This window comes from Amblyraja radiata, chromosome 7 (genome assembly GCF_010909765.2).
Source record: "Amblyraja radiata isolate CabotCenter1 chromosome 7, sAmbRad1.1.pri, whole genome shotgun sequence".
Classification (NCBI taxonomy): Eukaryota; Metazoa; Chordata; class Chondrichthyes; order Rajiformes; family Rajidae; genus Amblyraja; species Amblyraja radiata.
In genome coordinates, this window is record NC_045962.1 from 10,124,471 (window position 1) to 10,147,247 (window position 22,777).

The 22,777-nt window shown below is 48.5% G+C and overlaps 1 protein-coding gene across 1 annotated transcript in view; it reads left to right on the forward strand.

Annotated features, from left to right (window-relative positions):
* Positions 1-14,071: 14,071 nt before the first annotated feature.
* The window catches only part of snx4 (sorting nexin 4), a 37,435-nt gene continuing 28,729 nt past the window's right edge, over positions 14,072-22,777 (forward strand). Inside the window, exons 1-2 of the mRNA XM_033023690.1 lie at positions 14,072-14,244; positions 20,901-21,025. Of these exons, the coding sequence (XP_032879581.1) occupies positions 14,092-14,244; positions 20,901-21,025 (278 nt within the window). The 5' untranslated portion in view covers positions 14,072-14,091. The remainder of the gene's footprint in view (positions 14,245-20,900; positions 21,026-22,777) is intronic.

Here is a 22,777-nt window from a genome sequence, read left to right on the forward strand (position 1 = left end):
CTTCAAATAGTTTCCCAGCAATTTCCACAATCGGCCAAGCTGGGCATATGGAAGTTGCAACGATGATACTCAGGCACTTTGCCAGCAACGTACTGATGTGTGAGTCCGGATTGTGTGCTCAAATTGGTCCATTGTGGCTTTAGCTTTTAAAATTGGCTGATGAATCACAAAAAAACAAGAAAGAAGAAACAAGAGCGAGAAGATGGAAAAAGTGAGTAAATCAACAAGAAAGTTAATAAAAATGTTTTAAGAGTTTCCACAAAAATGTAAAAAGCGACAGGCAACAACAGTTATGGATTCCTTTGAGGCTGAGGCATGGAATATTACAGCATACGATAGAAACATGGTTGAAACGCATAACAAAGATTTTAAAACTGTCCTTACAGTAAAATTCACAGACAACATAAAGGAAATTCAATAGAAGAAAGGTCAATTTGATGAAAAGAAAGCACTAGGGAACTAAGAAGTCTGAAGAAGGGTCTCGACCCAAAACGTCACCTATTCCTTTTCTCCAGAGATGCTGTCTGACCCGTTGAGATACTCCAGCTTTTTGCATCCATCAAAGAAACTAAAAGCGGACAAATCATCTCCTTAATCATCAGTCAGCTTTGCCTGCATCAGGCATCATCTACAAAGTGCACTGTGGCTCCTCACCAAGGCTTCAGCTGAACATGCACCTCATGCATTAAGCAGACTTGGAAATATACCGCTGTTATCCGCTGCAACGAGATCCTGGAATTTCCTCCATAACCAAACTGTGGAATCATCATGTGTAGGAAGGAATGGCAGATACTAGTTAAAACAGAAAATAGACACAAAACGCTGGAACAATTCAGCAGGGCAGGCTGCATCACTGGAAAGAAGGAATGGGTGACTATTCGGGTCGAGACCTTCTTCAGACTGAAAGTCATGGGAAAGGAAAATGAGAGATATAGACTATAATGTAGAGAGACATAAAACAAATGAATGAAAGATATGCAAAAAAGTAACAATGATAAAAGAAACAGGCCATTGTTTGTTGTTTGTTAGGTGAGAACCAAAAGCTGGTGTGACTTGGGTGGGGGAGGGATGCTGGGACTGCAACAGCCCAAGGAGTGAGTGCACCTCCATCTACTCAAGTGCATTTAAAGATGGGAATTAAATGTGGAATGGTCATATTTCAGGTATCAAATTTCAGGTGATTATAGGGTGATGGGTTGAATATATGACTAAGAGGTACCGTATAGTATATGAGGGTTTTTTCTTTTCTTTTTTTCTCTTTTTTTTGTATGGCTTTGTAAATATTTGATTAGTGTATAAATGTAAATAATTTGGTGTACATATAGCTGCTGATGTACATATGGTGTACATATAGCTGCTAAATTTGTATAAGATAATTATAAGCAGTTGAATAAGGGGTGGGAATTAATAAGCTTTGGCTTCTTCCTGCTCCTTTTCGGACACATACGATTTCATTTATAAATAAATAAATGATGACAGAGAATTGGTGATTTAAAAAAAAAAATCCATCTTCCGTATATATGTGTGTCTTTGACTTTTCAGCTCCCTACAATTAGTTTGAAGGACTTAAATAATTCAATAATCTATTTCATGGTGACTGAAGATTTCACGTCGTCACAAAATTAATATTTAATGAATTTCAATGGAGGATCGTATCTCATTAAAGTATTAAATATGTACAATTATAGATAGATTTTATTGTGTAATGATGGCCATTTTATACCAAGTGTATAGGAAGGAAGTGCAGAAGGTACACAAAATTGCTGGGGAAACTCAGCGGGTGCAGCAGCATCTATGGAGCGAAGGAAATAGGCGACGTTTCGGGCCGAAACCCTTCTTCAGAAGTGAGTCAGGAAGTGCAGATGCTGGTTTACATTGAAGATAGATACAAAATGCTGGAGTTACTCAGCGGGGCAGGCAGCATCTCTGGAGAGAAGGAATGGGTGGTGAAATGAATGACCTGAAACGTCACCCATTCCTTCTCTCCCGAGATGCTGCTTGATCCGCTGAAATACTCCACATTTTATATCAATGTGGATGAAATGCATTATCCAGTGATTAAAATGTATTTATCTGTGTTTACTAAGTGATAAGCTGCACCGATTAAGAATGTAATTGTTCCACTATCGGTACACGTGACAATTAAACATTCTTGACACATCACTCTTGTAGAATAAAATGGTGCTAGCAGTTAAATGTAATTACCGTACGTATGTTCTATCGTCAAAATCTGGTGGCTGAACATGTCTAAGGTAAGGTAGACAAAAATGCCGGAGAAACTCGGCGACGTTTTGGGTCGAGACCCTTCTTCAGACTAAGGTAAGGGCTATTGGAGCTTTCATGATATTCTCATTGGACTTCCCGATGTGCATTACATCGTAGTTTAGTTTAGTTTAGAGATAAAGCGAAGAACCCAATTATATATGGTACAATAAGAATTTGGAAACAAATAAAATTATCTTTAAAATTAAGAAATTTATCATTGTTAATGCCAATAGCGAATAACCCTTTATTTAAACCATCCCTTATTGATAAAACATATAACCAATGGGAAAGTCTCGGAATTAGAAGGATCGGGGATATGTACGAAATGGGACACCTACTATCATTCACACAATTACAATTAAAATTTAAATTGAAAAACAACCAATATTTTAAATATCTTCAGATTTGCGATTTCATGAAAAAATACATACAAGGATATCAAAAAAGAACTCCTGAATTATTGGAAGAAGCAATGAATATTAAAGCTCTCACAAAAATTAATATCATATTTATATAATAGTATTTTAAATATAGACCTACCATCGACAGAGGTACTTAGAGAAGAGTGGGAACAGGAACTAATGATAAAAATTACGAAGGTTACATGGGAAAAGTGCTTGATATATATTCACAAATGTTCGATTAATGTAAGACATAATCTAATTCAATTTAAAATTTTACATAGATTATATTATTCAAAAACAAGATTGAACAAATTTTATCCAAATATATCCCCCATTTGTGATAAATGTTTATCCCAAAACGCAACTATAACACACTCTTTTGTTTCCTGCATAAAACTTTATAGATTTTGGAGTGATATTTTTGAAATATTTACAAAATTATTTAAGATAAGAATGGAGCCTAATACTGAAATGATTATATTTGGAGTAATGGAAGATGGGAATAAATTGAACACATCTCAACATTTATTTTTTAATTATGGTTTAATAATAGCAAAAATATGAATACTTAAATTTTGGAAAAATACATAAATACCGATGCTTAAAATGTGGATTGCAAGCATGTTGGACACCGCACATCTTGAGGAAATGCGATTCCTCCTAATGGATAAATCAGACCAATTCATAACGAGTTGGTCTCCATTTGTCGTCTTTTTGGAATCATATGGTGTAACACAATTGTAAAAGCTAACTGTTTCAGGACTGGACGAGGGATGGTCAAGATTATAAACAATGATCTCCTTACTTCTTTTCTTTATGTCTTATTCTCTTTTTCCTATTTTCTTTTCTTCAACTTTCTTCATTCATTTGTCTTTTTTCTTTTTCTTCACAAAATATAAAATATTAAAAAAAAGAGAAAAAAATGAGATAAAGCGTAGAAACAGGCCGTTCGGCACACCGAGTCCACAACTGCATCTGTCCTAAAAATGTAGACGAGAGTTCCAAAAGACCATAACCCTCTGAAAGAAAAAAAAACCCTCAACTTTTTCTGAAATATATAACTTACTAGACTAAGTGAGACCCGTTGGGTCCCATGTTCACACGGGAGGGCTAGTCCCCCGATGCAATATTCCACCTCTCCACCAATTCCAATATTGGTGGACAGTGGGGGGGCTTTCTGGAGCACTGGTATGGGTTCTTGGGGTGGCAGCTCAGTCCCTCAAGCCTGATCTGCTAGCAGCTCACTCACGGCTGGTGGGCTGGCAGTTGACTCATGGCTATTCCTTGAAATTCCATTTCAAGTAGGGTGCAAGGCCACCAAATTCAAATCCATTTTCCTACCATTTCAAGCAGGGTGCAAGGCCACCGAATTCAAGTGCAGTTTCCTACCACTTCAAGCAAGGTGCAAGGCCACCGAATTCAAGTGCAATTTCCAACCACTTCAAGCAGGGTGCAAGGCCACCGGATTCAAGTGCAGTTTCATACCACTTCAAGCAGGGTGCAAGGCCACCAAATTCAAGTGCAGTTTCATACCACTTCAAGCTGGATCCAAGGCCACCAAATTCAAGTGCAATTTCATACCACTTTCAGCAGTGTGCAAGGCCATCAAATTCAGTGCAGTTTCATACCACTTCAAGCAGGGTACAAGGCCGCCAAATTCAAGTTAGTTTCATTCCACTTCAAGCAGGGTGCAAGGCCACCAAATTCAAGTGCAGTTTCATACAATTTCAAGCAGGGTGCAAGGCCACCACATTCAAATGCAGTTTCATACCATTTCAAGCAGGGTGAAACCACCATAAAACCACCATAAAACCACACAAAACACCAAACTCACAGTTCAGTAGACATTCAGTGTGTTCAGTTGATTTACAGCTCAGACAGAGTCGTGACCTCTCCCTCCCCCATCATGCAGAGTCTGAGCCACACCCACACTTCTGGGTTTCATAACCCTTCCCCCTCCCACCGGAAAAGGTGTGGCCTTCATGGCGTGATTGACAGGAGAGAGATTCTCAAAAATTTTAAAACAGTAATAACACTTTTATTTTTCATTGATGGGAAGAATCCTCTGCACCTGCTGAGCAGAGGGGGACTGAGTAAGATGCCCAAAAATCACAGTCATAAGTGGTAGCGTTTTATCTAAAATCAATATACAGTGTAAACAGGAAGTTACCCAAAGCACCCAAACCACCATTTGCAGTAGTGCCTTTTAACTTCAAGCCAAAGCACCCAAACCACCATTTGCAGTAGTGCCTTTTTACTTCTACCCAAAGCACCCAAACAACCATTTGCAGTGCACTTTTACTTCAAACCAACCATATTTTCATTTTCAAACCACATTATGGGCACTCACAGTTGAGTAGACTTGTGTTCAGTGTTGCTCAGAGAGACGTGACCCTCTGGCTTCCTCCATCTTGCAGAGACTGAGTGAGGGGGGGGGGGTTCTGTTGCACTAGTATGGGTGTTGCAGGCTGAAGGTACTGGTTTCCAGAGGGCTAGTATAGACATTGTGACAAACAATTGGGCAGCAGCCACCCGACAACCAAAATTCATTTTATGAACACAAACTTGTTAAAAAAGCGAGCCAAACAATTGGGCAGCAGCCACCCGACAACCAAAATTCATTTTATGAACACAAACTTGTTAAAAAGCGAGGCAAACAATTGGGCAGCAGCCACCCGACAACCAAAATTCATTTTATGAACACAAACTTGTTAAAAAGGCGAGGCAAACAATTGGGCAGCAGCCACCCGACAACCAAAATTCATTTTGTGAACACAAACTTGTTAAAAAGGCGAGGCATACAATTGGGCAGCAGCCACCTTACAGCCGCATCGAGGGGACTCACCGTGGCGTAGACATTCGTTCAGTGTTAATCGCAGCTCAGAGAGCCATGACCCTCTCGCTTCCTGGGTCTGGCAGAGACTGAGTGAGGGACTACACTTCTGGGTTTTATAGTCCCTCCCACCTGCCACCAGAGGGGGCAGCAGAGAGAATGGGGAATTTAAAAAAAACATTAATATCTCTCTGATTTTTCATCGATGGGAAAAATCCTCCGGTCCTGGAAGGCGGAGGGGGGCTCTGAGCGAGGTGGCCTAAAAATGACTGGCCGTAGGTGGCGGCTTTCTTTCGGAAATCACACCACAGCGAGCCAAAAGCGGTCAAGATCAGACTTTTAGTAATATAGATAGATAGAAGATAGATTTTTAATCAGTGTTCCCTCCACATCCACTCTGAAAAGACCATTCAATATCTGCAGAATATAGTGAAAACCATTCATCAGCTTGCGCAGGAGAGAGGTTTCTATTACAGATTTCCAGCATGCACAGAGTTGGCTTTTGCATTTCATATATGGACCAACCACATTGATGAGACTACCAAGAAGGCACACCATTTCCTGAGGAGACTGAGGAAATTTAGCTACCTCACAGCTTGGTTTGAGAACAGCTCTGTCCAAGATCACAAGAAATTGCAGTTGTAGATGTGGCCCAGTCATCACACAGACCAGGCTTCCCTCCATTGACTTATGTTGGCTGCTTATCAGAGGTATTGGGAAAAGCAGCCAACATAATCAAATATAGTTGTACTCGGTCATTCCTTTGGTGAAATGTAGCGATACCTCAGAAACCCAGCCAACATAATCAAAGATTTGTCCCACCTTGGTCATTCCTTCTTATTCTTGCTCCCATTGGGCAGAAGGTACAACAGCTTGAAAGTGCGCACCACCAGACTCAGGAACAGCTTCTTCCCCTCTGTTATCAAGTTTCTGAACGGTACTTATATAGTCTAGAGTACTGTCTGATTCACCTCTACCCGGTTGTGGACATTAGACTTTGTCTATGGAACTGATACGCTACAATGCTGAGAACTGTATCCTGCACTCTGTATCTTCTCCTTCACTTGAGTTTAACTTGATTGCATTTATGTACAGTATTGTCTGATTTGAATCTGATAGACGTTCAGAGTCTCTTGCCCAGAGTAGGGGAATCGAGAACCAGAGGACATAGGTTTAAGGTGAAGGGGGAAAGACTTAATTGGAACCCGAGGAGTAACTTTTTCACACAAAGGGTGGTGGGTGTATGGAACGATCTGCCAGAGGAGGTAATTGAGGCAGGTACCATCACAACTTTTAAGAAACAATTTGACAGGTACATGGATAGGACAGATTTAGAGGGATATGGACCAAACGCAGGCAGGTGGGACATGTTGGTCGGTGTGGGCAAGTTGAGTCGAAGGTCCTGTTTCCACAGTGTGTAACTCTATGACTCGATATTACTCTATGATTGGATAGCATGCAAAACAATGCTTTTCACCGTACCTCTGTATACGATGACGGAGGACATGGTGCGGGTGACAGGGTGACAGGGCAGGTGCAGGGTGCCAGGGTGGGGACAGGGTGATGGTGGATGCGTAACTGTGCATCACACGGTGGGGATAGGGTGACATGAGTGGGTGACTGTGGGTGGGTGCTGGGTGATGGTAGGGGGGTGACGGGGTGACTGAGTGTTCGTGGTGACAGGGTAGGGTGATAGTTGGTGCTGGGTGATGACAGGGTGCCTGGGTGACTGTGAGTGGGTGCTGGGTGACAGGATGACAGGGTGATAGTGGGTGGGTGCTAGATGACAGGGTGAGGGTGGGTGTCTGTGCGTGGGATCTGGGTGTTGGGTGTCGGTGGATGACACGGTGACTATGGATGGGTGACAGTGGGTAGGTGCTGGGTTACAAGGTGATTGGGTGGGTGACAGGGTGACAGTGGGTGGTCGACAAGGTGCTGCGGGTGGGTGATGGTGACAGCGGGTGGGTGGGTGACAGGGTGCTGTGGGTGGGTGCTTGGTGACATGGGTGTCTGTGGGTGACAGGGTGCTGTGGGTGGGTGCCGGGTGACAGAGGGTGATGGTGCTGTGGGTGGGTGCTTGGTGACATGGGTGTCTGTGGGTGACAGGGTGCTGTGGGTGGGTGCTGGGTGACAGAGGGTGACAGGGTGCCGGGTGACAGGGTGCCGGGTGACAGGATGCCGGGTGACAGGGTGCTGGGTGACAGGGTGCTGGGTGACAGGGTGCTGTGGGTGACAGGGTGCTGGGTGACAGGGTGCTGGGTGACAGGGTGCTGGGTGACAGGGTGCTGGGTGACAGGGTGCTGGGTGACAGGGTGACAGTGGGTGACATGGTGCTGGGTGACAGGGTGACAGGATGCCGGGTGACAGGATGCTGGGTGACAGGGTGACAGTGGCTGACAGTGTGCTGGGTGACAGGGTGCTGGGTGACAGGGTGACAGGGTGCTGGGTGACAGGGTGTTGCTGGGTGACAGGGTGACAGTGTGCTGGGTGACAGGGTGTTGCTGGGTGACAGGGTGCCGGGTGTTGCTGGGTTCCGGGTGATAGTGGGTGACAGGGTGACTGGGTGACAGGGTGCTGGGTGACAGGGTGTTGCTGGGTGACAGGGTGACAGTGTGCTGGGTGACAGGGTGTTGCTGGGTGACAGGGTGCCGGGTGTTGCTGGGTTCCGGGTGATAGTGGGTGACAGGGTGCTGGGTGACAGGGTGCTGGGTGACAGGGTGCCTTGGTGACAGGGTGCTGGGTGACAGGGTGCTGGGTGACAGGGTGCTGGGTGACAGTGGGTGACAGGGTGCCGAGTGACAGGGTGTTGCTGGGTGACAGAGGATGACGGTGCTGTGGGTGGGTGCTGGGTGACAGAGGGTGACAGGGTGCTGTGGGTGGGTGCTGGGTGACTGTGGATGACAGGGTGCCGGGTGACAGGGTGCTGGGTGACAGGGTGCTGTGGGTTATAGTGGGTGACAGGATGCTGGGTGACAGGGTGCCGGGTGACAGGGTGCTGGGTGACAGGGTGCCTTGGTGACAGGGTGCTGGGTGACAGGGTGCTGGGTGACAGGGTGACAGGGTGCCGGGTGACAGGGTGCCGGGTGACAGGGTGCTGGGTTCCGGGTGATAGTGGGTGACAGGGTGCTGGGTGACAGGGTGCTGGGTGACAGGGTGCCTTGGTGACAGGGTGCTGGGTGACAGGGTGCTGGGTGACAGGGTGACAGGGTGCCGGGTGACAGGGTGCCGGGTGACAGGGTGCTGGGTGACAGGGTGCTGTGGGTTACAGTGGGTGACAGGATGCTGGGTGACAGGGTGACAGTGGGTGACAGGGTGCTGGGTGACAGGGAGTTGCTGGGTGACAGGGTGCTGGGTGACAGGGTGTGGTTGGGTGACAGGGTGCAGTGTGCTGGGTGACAGGGTGTTGCTGGGTGACAGGGTGCTGGGTGACAGGGTGTGGTTGGGTGACAGGGTGCAGTGTGCTGGGTGACAGGGTGTTGCTGGGTGACAGGGTGACAGGGTGCTGGGTGACAGGGTGGTGCTGGGTGACAGGGTGTTGCTGGGTGACAGGGTGTTGCTGGGTGACAGGGTGTTGCTGGGTGACAGGGTGTTGCTGGGTGACAGGGTGACAGGGTGCTGGGTGACAGGGTGTTGCTGGGTGACAGGGTGACAGGGTGCTGGGTGACAGGGTGACAGGGTGACAGGGTGCTGGGTGACAGGGTGGTGCTGGGTGACAGGGTGTTGCTGGGTGACAGGGTGTTGCTGGGTGACAGGGTGACAGGGTGCTGGGTGACAGGGAGTTGCTGGGTGACAGGGTGACAGGTTGCTGGGTGACAGGGTGTTGCTGGGTGACAGGGTGAGAGGGTGCTGGGTGACAGGGAGTTGCTGGGTGACAGGGTGACAGGGTGCTGGGTGACAGGGTGTTGCTGGGTGACAGGGTGACAGTGTGCTGGGTGACAGGGTGTTGCTGGGTGACAGGGTGCCGGGTGTTGCTGGGTTCCGGGTGATAGTGGGTGACAGGGTGCTGGGTGACAGGGTGCTGGGTGACAGGGTGCCTTGGTGACAGGGTGCTGGGTGACAGGGTGCTGGGTGACAGGGTGCTGGGTGACAGGGTGACAGTGGGTGACAGGGTGCCGAGTGACAGGGTGTTGCTGGGTGACAGAGGGTGACGGTGCTGTGGGTGGGTGCTGGGTGACAGAGGGTGACAGGGTGCTGTGGGTGGGTGCTGGGTGACTGTGGATGACAGGGTGCCGGGTGACAGGGTGCTGGGTGACAGGGTGCTGTGGGTTATAGTGGGTGACAGGATGCTGGGTGACAGGGTGCCGGGTGACAGGGTGCTGGGTGACAGGGTGCCTTGGTGACAGGGTGCTGGGTGACAGGGTGCTGGGTGACAGGGTGACAGGGTGCCGGGTGACAGGGTGCCGGGTGACAGGGTGCTGGGTTCCGGGTGATAGTGGGTGACAGGGTGCTGGGTGACAGGGTACTGGGTGACAGGGTGCCTTGGTGACAGGGTGCTGGGTGACAGGGTGCTGGGTGACAGGGTGACAGGGTGCCGGGTGACAGGGTGCCGGGTGACAGGGTGCTGGGTGACAGGGTGCTGTGGGTTACAGTGGGTGACAGGATGCTGGGTGACAGGGTGACAGTGGGTGACAGGGTGCTGGGTGACAGGGTGTTGCTGGGTGACAGGGTGCTGGGTGACAGGGTGTGGTTGGGTGACAGGGTGCAGTGTGCTGGGTGACAGGGTGTTGCTGGGTGACAGGGTGCTGGGTGACAGGGTGTGGTTGGGTGACAGGGTGCAGTGTGCTGGGTGACAGGGTGTTGCTGGGTGACAGGGTGACAGGGTGGTGCTGGGTGACAGGGTGGTGCTGGGTGACAGGGTGTTGCTGGGTGACAGGGTGTTGCTGGGTGACAGGGTGTTGCTGGGTGACAGGGTGTTGCTGGGTGACAGGGTGACAGGGTGCTGGGTGACAGGGTGTTGCTGGGTGACAGGGTGACAGGGTGCTGGGTGACAGGGTGACAGGGTGACAGGGTGCTGGGTGACAGGGTGTTGCTGGGTGACAGGGTGACAGGGTGCTGGGTGACAGGGTGACAGGGTGCTGGGTGACAGGGTGGTGCTGGGTGACAGGGTGTTGCTGGGTGACAGGGTGTTGCTGGGTGACAGGGTGACAGGGTGCTGGGTGACAGGGTGTTGCTGGGTGACAGGGTGCTGGGTGACAGGGTGTTGCTGGGTGACAGGGTGCCGGGTGTTGCTGGGTTCCGGGTGACAGTGAGTGACAGGGTGCCGGGTGTTGCTGGGTGACAGGGTGACAGGGTGACAGGGTGACAGGGTGACAGGGTGCCGGGTGAGGGTGATAGTGGATGACAGGGTGCTGGGTGACAGTGGGTGACAGGGTGATAGTGGGTGACAGGGTGCTGGGTGACAGGGTGCTGGGTGACAGCGGGTGACAGGGGGTGACAGGGTGACAGTGGGTGACAGGGTGCCGAGTGACAGGGTGTTGCTGGGTGACAGAGGGTGACGGTGCTGTGGCTGGGTGCTGGGCGACAGAGGGTGACAGGGTGCTGTGGGTGGGTGCTGGGTGACTGTGGATGACAGGGTGCTGGGTGACAGGGTGCTGGGTGACAGTGGGTGCTGGGTGACTGTGGATGACAGGGTGCTGGGTGACAGGGTGCCGGGTGACAGGGTGCTGGGTGACAGGGTGCCGGGTGACGGGGTGCCGGGTGACTGGGTGACAGGGTGCCGGGTGACAGGTTGCTGGGTGACAGGGTGCTGAGTGACAGGGTGCTGGGTGACAGGGTGTTGGGTGCTGGGTGACAGGGTGCTGGGTGACAGGGTGCTGGGTGACAGGGTGCCGGGTGACAGGGTGCTGGGTGACAGGGTGCTGGGTGACAGGGTGCTGTGGGTGACAGGGTTCAGGGTGCCGGGTGACAGGGTGCTGGGTGTTGCTGGGTACATGGTGACAGGGTGCAGGGTGACAGGGTGACAGGGTGCTGGGTTCAGGGTGACAGGGTAACAGGGTGACAGGGTGCTGGGTGTTGCTGGGTGCAGGGTGGCAGGGTGCAGGGTGCTGGGTGACAGGGTGCTGGGTGACAGGGTGCCGGGTGTTGCTGGGTGCAGGGTGACAGGGTGCTGGGTGACAGTGGGTGACAGGGTGCCGGGTGACAGGGTGCAGGGTGACAGGGTGCAGGGTGACAGGGTGCAGGGTGCTGGGTGAGGGTGCTGGGTGACAGGGTGCTGGGTGACAGGGTGACGGGTGACAGGGTGCTGGGTGACAGTGGGTGACAGGGTGCAGGGTGACAGGGTGCTGGGTGACAGGGTGCTGGGTGACAGGGTGCTGGGTGACAGGGTGCTGGGTGACAGTGGGTGACAGGGTGACAGGGTGCAGGGTGACAGGGTGACAGGGTGCAGGGTGACCGGGTGCTGGGTGACAGTGGGTGACAGGGTGCCGGGTGATAGGGTGACAGGGTGCGGGGTGACAGGGTGCTGGGTGACAGGGTGCTGGGTGTTGCTGGGTGACAGGGTGCCGGGTGCTGGGTGACAAGGTGCTGGGTGTTGCTGGGTGACAGGGTGCTGTGGGTGCAGGGTGACAGGGTGCTGTGGGTGCAGGGTGACAGAGTGCTGTGGGTGCAGGGTGACGGGTGACGGGGTGCCGGGTGACGGGGTGCCGGGTGACTGGGTGACAGGGTGCCGGGTGACAGGTTGCTGGGTGACAGGGTGCTGAGTGACAGGGTGCTGGGTGACAGGGTGTTGGGTGCTGGGTGACAGGGTGCTGGGTGACAGGGTGCTGGGTGACAGGGTGCCGGGTGACAGGGTGCTGTGTGACAGGGTGCTGGGTGACAGGGTGCTGTGGGTGACAGGGTTCAGGGTGCCGGGTGACAGGGTGCTGGGTGTTGCTGGGTACAGGGTGACAGGGTGACAGGGTGACAGGGTGCAGGGTTCAGGGTGACAGGGTAACAGGGTGACAGGGTGCTGGGTGTTGCTGGGTGCAGGGTGGCAGGGTGCCGGGTGACAGGGTGCAGGGTGACAGGGTGCAGGGTGACAGGGTGCAGGGTGCTGGGTGAGGGTGCTGGGTGACAGGGTGCTGGGTGACAGGGTGACGGGTGACAGGGTGCTGGGTGACAGTGGGTGACAGGGTGCTGGGTGACAGGGTGCTGGGTGACAGGGTGCTGGGTGACAGGGTGCTGGGTGACAGGGTGCTGGGTGACAGTGGGTGACAGGGTGACAGGGTGCAGGGTGACAGGGTGCAGGGTGACCGGGTGCTGGGTGACAGTGGGTGACAGGGTGCCGGGTGATAGGGTGACAGGGTGCGGGGTGACAGGGTGCTGGGTGACAGGGTGCTGGGTGTTGCTGGGTGACAGGGTGCCGGGTGCTGGGTGACAGGGTGCTGGGTGTTGCTGGGTGACAGGGTGCTGTGGGTGCAGGGTGACAGGGTGCTGTGGGTGCAGGGTGACAGAGTGCTGTGGGTGCAGGGTGACAGGGTGTTGCTGGGTGACAGGGTGCTGTGTGAGGGTGCTGTGGGTGCAGGATGCTGTGGGTGCTGGGTGACAGGGTGCTGTGGGTGCAGGGTTCAGGGTGCTGTGGGTGCAGGGTGCTGGGTGTTGCCAGGTGCAGGGTTCAGGGTGCTGTGGGTGCTGGGTGTTGCCGGGTGCAGGGTGACAGGGTTCAGGGTGCTGTGGGTGACAGGGTGCCGGGTGACAGGGTGTTGCTGGGTGCAGGGTGACAGGGTGCTGTGGGTGCAGGTGCAGGGTGCTGTGGGTGACAGGGTGCCGTGGGTGCAGGGTTCAGGGTGCTGTGGGTGCAGGGTGTTGCCGGGTGCAGGGTTCAGGGTGCTGTGGGTGCAGGGTGCTGGGTGTTGCAGGGTGACAGGGTGCTGTGGGTGACAGGGTGCAGGGTGCTGTGGGTGCAGGGTGCTGTGGGTGCAGGGTGCAATGGGTGACAGGGTGCTGTGGGTGCAGGGTTCAGGGTGCTGTGGGTGCCGGGTGACAGGGTGCTGGGTGTTGCTAGGTGCAGGGTGACAGGGTGCAGGGTGACAGGGTGCTGGGTGTTGCTGGGTGCAGGGTGACAGGGTGCAGGGTGACAGGGTGCTGGGTAACAGGGTTAAGGGTGCCGGGTGTTGCTGGGTGCAGGGTGACAGGGTGCAGGGTGCTGGGTAACAGGGTTCAGGGTGCCGGGTGACAGGGTGCAGGGTAACAGGGTTCAGGGTGCCGGGTGACAGGGTGCTGGGTGTTGCTGGGTGCAGGGTGACAGGGTGCAGGGTTCAGGGTGCCGGGTGACAGGGTGCTGGGTGTTGCAGGGTGCAGGGTAACAGGGTGACAGGGTGCAGGGTAACAGGGTGCTGGGTGTTGCAGGGTGCAGGGTGACAGGGTGCAGGGTAACAGGGTTCAGGGTGACAGGGTGCAGGGTAACAGGGTTCAGGGTGCCGGGTGACAGGGTGCAGGGTGACAGGGTTCAGGGTGTTGCTGGGTGCAGGGTGACAGGGTGCAGGGTAACAGGGTTCAGGGTGCCGGGTGTTGCTGGGTGCAGGGTGACAATGTTCAGGGTGCCGGGTGTTGCCGGGTGCCGGGGAGGTGGGCGGTGTCTAGAAGCGGGGGCGGTGCTGGCGCAGTGCGGGGATGATGGCGGACGAGGCCGGGCAGCGGTGGCGGGAGGAGCCGGTGGTGGAGGGAGAGGGGGAGAGTGAGGGAGAGTCGGGGGGTGAAGACGAGCCGGGAGTCCGGGCCCAGCCCGACCAGGACCGCAGCGACGCGCTCGGCAGCCACAGCACGGTAGGGCCGGGGCCTGGGCCTGGGGTCGCGGGCGGGCGGGCGGTGGGTCCGGCTCCCGGGCGGCGGGGCCTGGTGGCGGCGGCGGCTCCCGGCCATGAGTCCGGGGATCTCGGTTTGGGGAGGAGGGAGGGGCAAAGGCCGCAGCGTCCTGGGCTGGAAGCCGGGGCCTGGAGTCCGCGGTGTCCCGGGCGGAGGCGCCGCGCCGGGGGTTTGTGCCGGGGTATCCCGGGCCGGGGTGGTCTGGAGCCGGAGCCGGGGCCGGGCCCGGCTGGTTGGTTGGTTGGTTGGGGCAGTGCTCCGGGTGATGGAGCCGGGCCTGGTTTATCACCGGGTTCACCTGCAGCCTGTTGCGGCCACAACTGGCGTGTGAGGCGGGGGTAGATGTGGTGATGACCCGGCCCTCTGCTGTCGACCCTGACTCTGACCCTAAAGCACCGTCTTGTTCATCCCCACCTGCCTGTGTTGTTGTAGTTGAGGGGGAATGGGACAGCTCGGTGATATGTTCAACCCCAAAATCAATTGATTCAGAAGTGTGATATTTATTTTAGTTATCTGGGTGGTTATTAGACCAACAAGCGGGGGGCTGCACTTAAATTGTGGTGTAGAATTGTATTGTATTGAAGGCTACATAATAAAATGATAAATAATAACCTAAACGTGCCCTAACCCTGACCTGAAACACTGAAAGGTAAGTAGGCAGAAGAAACAGGTGTGGCTTAATGGTATTTTATTGTCAAATGTACTGAGGCACAGTGGAATTCATTTTAGTTCAACTATCAACATACATAAGCACTTGGATACCTTTTGGATAAGCATCTCAGATACAGTATAAGTGAGTAGTAGTAGTAGTAGTAGTAGTAGTACTCTGAGACAGGATACAGAGATGCCAGAATATGGTGCCTAGTCCTAGTTGTTACAAATGCAGGGTTCCTTGACCTGACCATGAACCATGAAGACCCTTAGTCCAAATTTCCTGACAATTTACAAAGATAATCTGCCAGGCAAATAGACAGCCCGGGAGAAAGAGTTGGGTAACTTTAAGAGTCACCTGAGAAAATCGTGCTCACTAGCACACTTTCCACTTTGGAAGATAGACACAAAAAGCTGGAGTAACTCTGGGTCAGACAGTGGGCAGTCACGGTGGCACAGTGGTAGAGTTGCTGCCTTACAGCAAAATGCAGCGCCAGAGACCCGGGTTCGATCCTGACTACGGGTGTTGTCTGTATGGAGTTTGTACATTCTCCCCATGATCTGCGTGGGTTTTCTCCGAGATCTTCGGTTTCCTCCCACACTCCAAAGACATACATGTTTGTAGGTTAATTGGCTTGATAAAAATGTTAAATTGTCCAAGTTGGCGATATGCAGAGTACTGCCCTGCCAACTACAAAATTCAGAAGGTTCAGAAGGAGAGCATCTCTGGAGAAAAGGAATAGGTGATGTTTCAGGTCAAGTCCCCTCTTCAGTGAGGGGAAAGAGAAACAAGAGATATAGACAGTGATTAGAGAGATATAGAACAAATTAATGAAAGATATGCAAAAATGTAACGAGGATAATGGAGAAGGCCATTGTTAACTGGCCTAGGTGAAAACAAGATACATTGAATGAGACTCAACGAGATGGCTTTGATGCTAGTACAACGACTTGGGTGCGGGAGGGATGTCAGAGAGACGGAGAGAGGGTTGTAAGGGTAATTTGAATTTGGAGAAATCAATATTCATGCCGCTGAGTTATAAGCTGCCTAAGCGGAATATTTTGGAAACTCTCTGGGCTAAATAATGGTGTCTTTGAGAAGTTCAGTCAAAGACAGGATCACAGCAGGAATTAGGGTTGTGGTGAACACAGGAGGAGGGGAAGAAGAATGGGAAATTAATATTAATAGGGATACTTGAGGCAGATATAATGGGTACTGGGCGATATATTGTCTCAGAAACTGGGGCAAGTGAATGTGGAGAATATTAAAGAGAGAAGGTTGTGATGGTGGTGGCAAAAGGGGTGAAGTCTCTGCAGGTGGAAGTTGGGGAGCCAGGGAAGGGGTTTAAAAAGTAAGCTCTTGTATCCAGTGTCTCAGGATTACTCCCAGTGCCATGTGTACCAAGTACAAAAATAGGAGGATGGTGTAAATTAATACCTGGACAAGTAGTACAGGTGGGTAGCCTTGAGATTTGAGGCATTGGGGCTAGTACTAGAGCAAATAATACCAGTATAAATGGTGTTGCACCTCATTTGGGCTGGGACCAGTCTCCTTGCTGGGTGTGGGGAGGGGAATTTCACACACCAAGAACCATTGGTTATCAGGAAAGTTAAAACCAACTCGGCAGGGAGACTGGAACCTTGAAAGAAAGTGGGAATTAGTAGTTAGTAGGTAGCAAGCAAATGAATTGACAGTGGTAGCAAAAGCCAGCAGTAAATTGAGGCCAAAGTAGCAATAATAGTGAAATGTGCTACAGCTAAACATTTGCTGCGCTCACAACAAGGAAGATCAATTAATGGCAGTAAATGGGAATGATCCCAATGCCAAGGTGGAAATGTGGGACAAAAGCTGGGAGCTGAATGATCAATGGCATTTGACAATTAGGAAAGATGGGCAAGAGGAAAATGGTGTAGCACAGTTGATAAAGCGGTAGATCTGTGCAAATTGTTCAGATATTTAGAGTCATACAGCATGGAAACAGGCCATTTGGCCCAACTTGCCCATGCCAAACAACATGTACACCAGTCCTGTTTGGCCCTTATCCCTCTAAACCTATCTTATCCATGTACCTGTACCAATTTCACATTAATGTTATGATAGTAGCTGCCTCAACTACCTCCTCCGGCAGCTCGTTCCATATACTCTGGAATAAAAAAAATCACCCCTCAGGTTTCTATTAAATCTTTACCCCCCCACCACCTAAACCTATGTCTGCTGGTTTTTGATTTGCCCTACTCTGGGCAAAAGACTGCATTTACCCGTTCTATACCAATGGTTCTTGATTTGCAGATTAAAATCAATTTGGGCAAGCTAAGAAATAAAGTTTAGAAAACATTGACAGGAGTTATTTATGGGCAATCAAATAGTAGTTGTGATATTGGGTGGGACAAATCATAAATTGGAATTGTGCAAGATGGATAATGCAGTAATCATCGAGGACTAATCTACACGTAGACTGCAAATCAAATTAGCACTAACGAGGTGACAGACACATTGGTGAAATGTAGTGTCTGGATTAATATGTTGAGGAACCAACTGGCGAGAAGACTTTTGGATCTTATTTTGGGTAATGGTTAAAGATTATGTCATCAAGGGGCTGTTGAGGAAAGTGGTTACCATAAGTTAGAAGTTTGTATTGAGTTTGAAATTGATTAGTTCTGAATTGGTTGTTTTATTGAGACATTGAAAGGTTTGACAAGCGCAGGTAATTCACACTTCAGAAACAATGCATACATTGCAAAATCAAAATCCTTTTTAAGGTGCAAACACCAACAAAAATAGTTTCATTTATGACTCACATGTCATTAAAGTCAAAGACAGAAACTTATAAAGTTGCCAGAAGCAACTATAAGGCTGTGGATATGAGAGCATTTAAAAACTGCAAAACAGGATCTTTTGATTCTTCTGCCTTCGCTACTTGTTGGACCAGTCTGCCAGGTCCGTGCAGTCAAGTACCCAGATCCCAGGCACTCACTCACCTGCAATCTCTTTATTTATATAATTTGCCATTTGGCTGGGGGACATGATCTCAGTTCCCCACATTAAACTCCACTTGACCATTTTGTGTCCACTCACTAAAATCTATTTGTATCCTGTTGCAGAATCTAAGTGGCCTTATCACAACTTGCCCTCCCACCTATTTTGGTATAATCAGCAAATCTGGAAATCTTGCTTTGTGTTCCTTCCTCCAGATCAATAATGTAAATTGTGAACAATTGCAGGTCAACAAATGACAGTGGGAGAGCACCCTTTGGCACAACTTGTCCTTGGCCAACCAAAATGCCCCATCTATGCTAGTCCACTTTGCCTGCATTGGGCCCATATCCCTTCAAACCTTTCCCATCCATATACTTGTCCAAACTCAGCAGGTGAGGCGGCATCTATGGAGCGAAGGAAATAGGCAAAGTTTCGGTCCGAAACCCTTCTTCAGTCTGAATAGATACTGCCTCACCCGCTGAGTTTCTCCAGCATTTTTGTCTACCTTCGATTTTCCAGCATCTGCAGTTCCTTCTTAAACATATACTTGTCCAAATGTCTTTTAAATACTGATATCTGCATTACTCCACTAGTTACCTACTGCCTGTCTTAACAAGATATTTCAATTCTATTTTTTGAGATAACCAGTTTTCAATCCATTCCAATGCACTTCCTCTGATTGGAGGTTTTAATTTGTGCACCTTGTCAAATGTCTTAACTCTCTATCATTGATAAAACCACGTTGACTAGGTTTAATTATTTTTAAGCTTTCCTAAATGAAGCGCCACTTCCTGTTTAATTTTTGACTAGCATCTTATCAGTATTAGCTATTAAACTAACTAGCTTGCAGTTCCCTTATCTTCTGCCTTTCTTCTTTTTTGAGAAAGGGGATAGCACTGTCTGTTTTACAATCTTCTGCCACCCTCCTGGAGTTATGATCTTCTTCTTTCGTGTGGCGTGCACAGCCTAAAGTTGTTGGACAACTTGTTCTATTTGATCTTCCGTTTGTGCAGTCGAGGTGATTGCATTAGTCGAAACAGGGCGGACCACGTGAAGGTTGCAATCTTCCACCCCTGGAGTTATGATGGAATGGCGTTTTTCAAATTGTTTTTGGACTGAAGGCCTGTGACAAGTATTGTGCCTCAGGGATCAATACTGGGCCCATTGTTGTTTGTGGTTTATATCAATGATTTGTTGGAGAGCGCACAAGGCGTAATTAGTAAATTTGCTGATGACACTAAATTAGGTAGTATTATAGCTAGCCAAGTTGGCTATTAAATATAACAGCAGGATCTTGATCGGTTGGGCAGGTGGGCTAAGGAATGGGTAATGGAATTTAATGCAGATAAATGCACAATGTTGCTTTTTGTGAAGTCAAACTAGAGCAGGACCATCGTCGTGAATGGCAGGGCCCTGGGGAGTGTTGTAGAGCTGAGGAATCTAACAGTGTAGATAGATAGTTCCCTGAATGTGGCATCACAGGTTGGTAGGGTGGTCTAGATGGCTTTCAGTACATTGGCCTTCATCAGCCAGTGTATTGAGTACAGAAGTTGAGATGTTATGTTACAATTGTACAGGATGTTGGTGAAGCCGCGTTTGGAGTATTGTGTTCAGTTTTGGTCACCCTGCTAAAGGAACGATGTTGTTAAATTGGAAAGAATGCAGAGAAGATTTAAACGAATGTTGCCAAGAATTAAGGGCCTGTGCTATAAGGAGAGGTTGGGCAGGCTAGGACTTTATTCCTTGGAATGCGGGAGGCTGAAGAGTGATCTATAAAGGCACAATAAGATCATGACGTGTTTAGATAGGGCCAGTGCAAAGGTCTATTACCCAGAGTATAGGACTCAAGAACCAGAGGACATGGGTTTAAGGTGAGAGAGGAAAGATGTCATAGAAACCTGAGGGGCAATATTTTCCACACAGAGTGAGTGGATGTATGGAACAAGCTGCGGGAGGTAGTTGAGACATACCATAACAACAGTTATAAGGCATTTGGACAGGTACATGGATAGGAAAGGATTAGAAGGATATGAGCCAAATGTGGGCAGGTCAGACTAGCGTAGATGGGACATCTTGATCGGCATGGCCAAGTTAGAGCAAAGGGCATGTTTCCATGCAATATGACTCCATGACTATTATGAAAAACATTATTTGAAAGGTTCATTATCTCATTAGCCACTTTAAAACCATTTCAGTCCATTTGGTCCTGGTGACGTATGTATTTTTGGCTTAATAACTTTGTCCTTTGAAATTGAGATTTTTGTAACTTCTCCCATTTTAGATGAAATTAGCCTGCCTGTTATCTTGTGGCTCTTAATGTCAATAATGGTAAAGATTAATGCAAAAAAGTGTTCAACATATCTGCCAATCCTTTGTTTGCTATTAGTAATTCACCAACGCCATTCTCAAGACACTGCACATTTACCTTAGCTGTCCTCTTCCTATTTATATCCATATAGAGTCATACAGCATGGAAACAGACCCTTTGGCTGAACTATGCCTATGCCGACCAATCTACACTAGTCCCACGTGCCTGCGTTTGGCCCATATCCCTCTCAACCTTTCCTATCCATGTACCTGTCTAAATACCTTCTAAATGTTGTGATAGTACTTGTCTCAACTTGCCTGCTCTGGCAGCTCCTTCCATATATCCACCAGCCTCTTAATGAAACTATAAACTTATCACTTCTATGTAAATGTCTATTGTTTGATATCTATACTGTATGCACATTTTCTCTCAAAATTCATTTTCTTGAGTTTTTTTTTTTCTGCTGTTGAATCCTAAAAACTTCCCAGTGCACTGGTCTCCCAATAACCCTTGCTGTTTTGTATAACCTTGTTTTCAATTCAACATTATCCTTTACCTCATGGACTGTGTCTTTCTCAAGAATCACTCCCCAGATAAACTCTTGCTGAGCATTATATTCTTGCTCTTTGAATATCTACCACTTAAAATGACAATTTTAACTCTTTGCATTTTATGTAATAGATAATGGAAGGCAAAAGTTGCTTATTGAAGAAACTGGAGATCAGCGTGTCAGAAGCAGAAAAACGAACTGGAAAAAATGCAATGAACATGCAGGAGATTTATACTGTGTACCTCATTGAAACAAGGTATCTGCATTTTAAGATCAAAGTTTAACTCTGACGTGGTTTAGTGTTTGACATCATTGTGATATCATGTTTGTGTTGTAGCCAGGCATACATTTTAGTTAGTTCCATTGTCTAACATGGTCATATCACTGCATAGTTCTGATTGGCATGACTTTGCAGAGCTTATGATCTGCATTCTATATAAATATTACTGTTCCTCTTGGACTGTGTGAATATCCAACACTTTTCCCCCTTGGTGAGAAGCTGATGATATTTTTTGGCAAGTCAGTATCAAGGCTGACAAGTTAATTTACAGAACTTGCAGCAAATGTCATGGTTAGCCGTGATTGTTTAGTTTTGGGAGTTAATTATGATGCATTGATTTTGTTTTTTAAGTTAATTGATTTTATAACATTGAGCAGTGGTAAACTGCAAATTAGGCAATGTATCAAAATCTTCATATTTGGTGTGAAAATTGCATTTGCCAAAAGTCCAGTGACATTAAAATTGAAATCTTCTCAGCTACATTTAGAATCAGGTGTAGATGGAATTTTGAGTAAGTCACCAGCTGCCTTAAATGCATTGTACTGTTTGTAATCTTTTACTCTTTACATCCCCAACTAAATTGTTGTCTGAGATGCTGACATATCAGCAATGCACTGCAATCTGCATTTGTTTTGATATGCTGTTATGGCTATCGTGTAACACCACTAAGATGGGTTAGTATAATTACTATAGAAAATTATTGTACAATGTCATAGAGCAATGAGATGGTTGTACAATTACATCACTTGATTCTACTGTTGCTGCTGCTAATGTGATTTATTATGACTTTGCTGTTTGATTAAATACAGTGCACATGTGGAATGTTGCGATCCTGGTAATATCACTGACTTAGCATTTGATAAACACATTTTGATTATTCCAATGGTCACTTTACACATGACCATTTCATCTGACTTTCTATTTGATGCAATTTACTTTTGGCTTCAGTAGACTGGATAGTATAGAAAGCCAGGTCAAAATGTAGAAACAAAGAATTGGTGATGCTGCTTTACCAAGGAAAGGCAGAATGCTGGAGTAACTCGGCAGGTCAGGCAGCTCCCTGGAGAACATGAAGAAGGGTCCCGACCTGCAATGACCCCTATCTATAGTCTCCAGGGTTTTATCTGATCTACTGAGTTACTCCAGCATTATGCCTTTCGTTAGTATTAAAAGTTTAAAGATGCAACTTATATTTTAAATTAGCTTAACAATTTGGTTTGGTTGTGCTTCTAGATCACCAAACGAAGGTAGATTTTTTGTTGTATTCATTTGAATCCGTATGTAAATATTTGGAACTCCCTTTAGTCTGCTGAGAAAGATATAAATATGGTAAAGACCCCGTGGAACATGCAGTTATAGACTGCAGGTGTGGACTCGTTTCTGTTCAAAATTCTGATCAACAAATGCCAAAATAAGCAGGTAGGAAGATACAGGCAATTTGAGTGTGAATTTGTGTAGTGGGTAGGAAAATAAATCTAAGCAATTAGAGGCTTGCATATCTTCCCGATTGTTTTAATAGAAAAAAACATGTTTATGTGGAAGTCTCTTGGCATCATGTTTATATATCTCGTATATTACATTGAAGAGTTATAGAAGATTTAGCTGCTTAATGTTTACCCATTTCAAATCAGAATTAACATATTTGATTTTTAGTAATGCATTATTAAATTAAAAAAAGCAAAGGTGTACATTTTGGACTCCTTTTGGCATATTGTGCAGTCTGGGTAA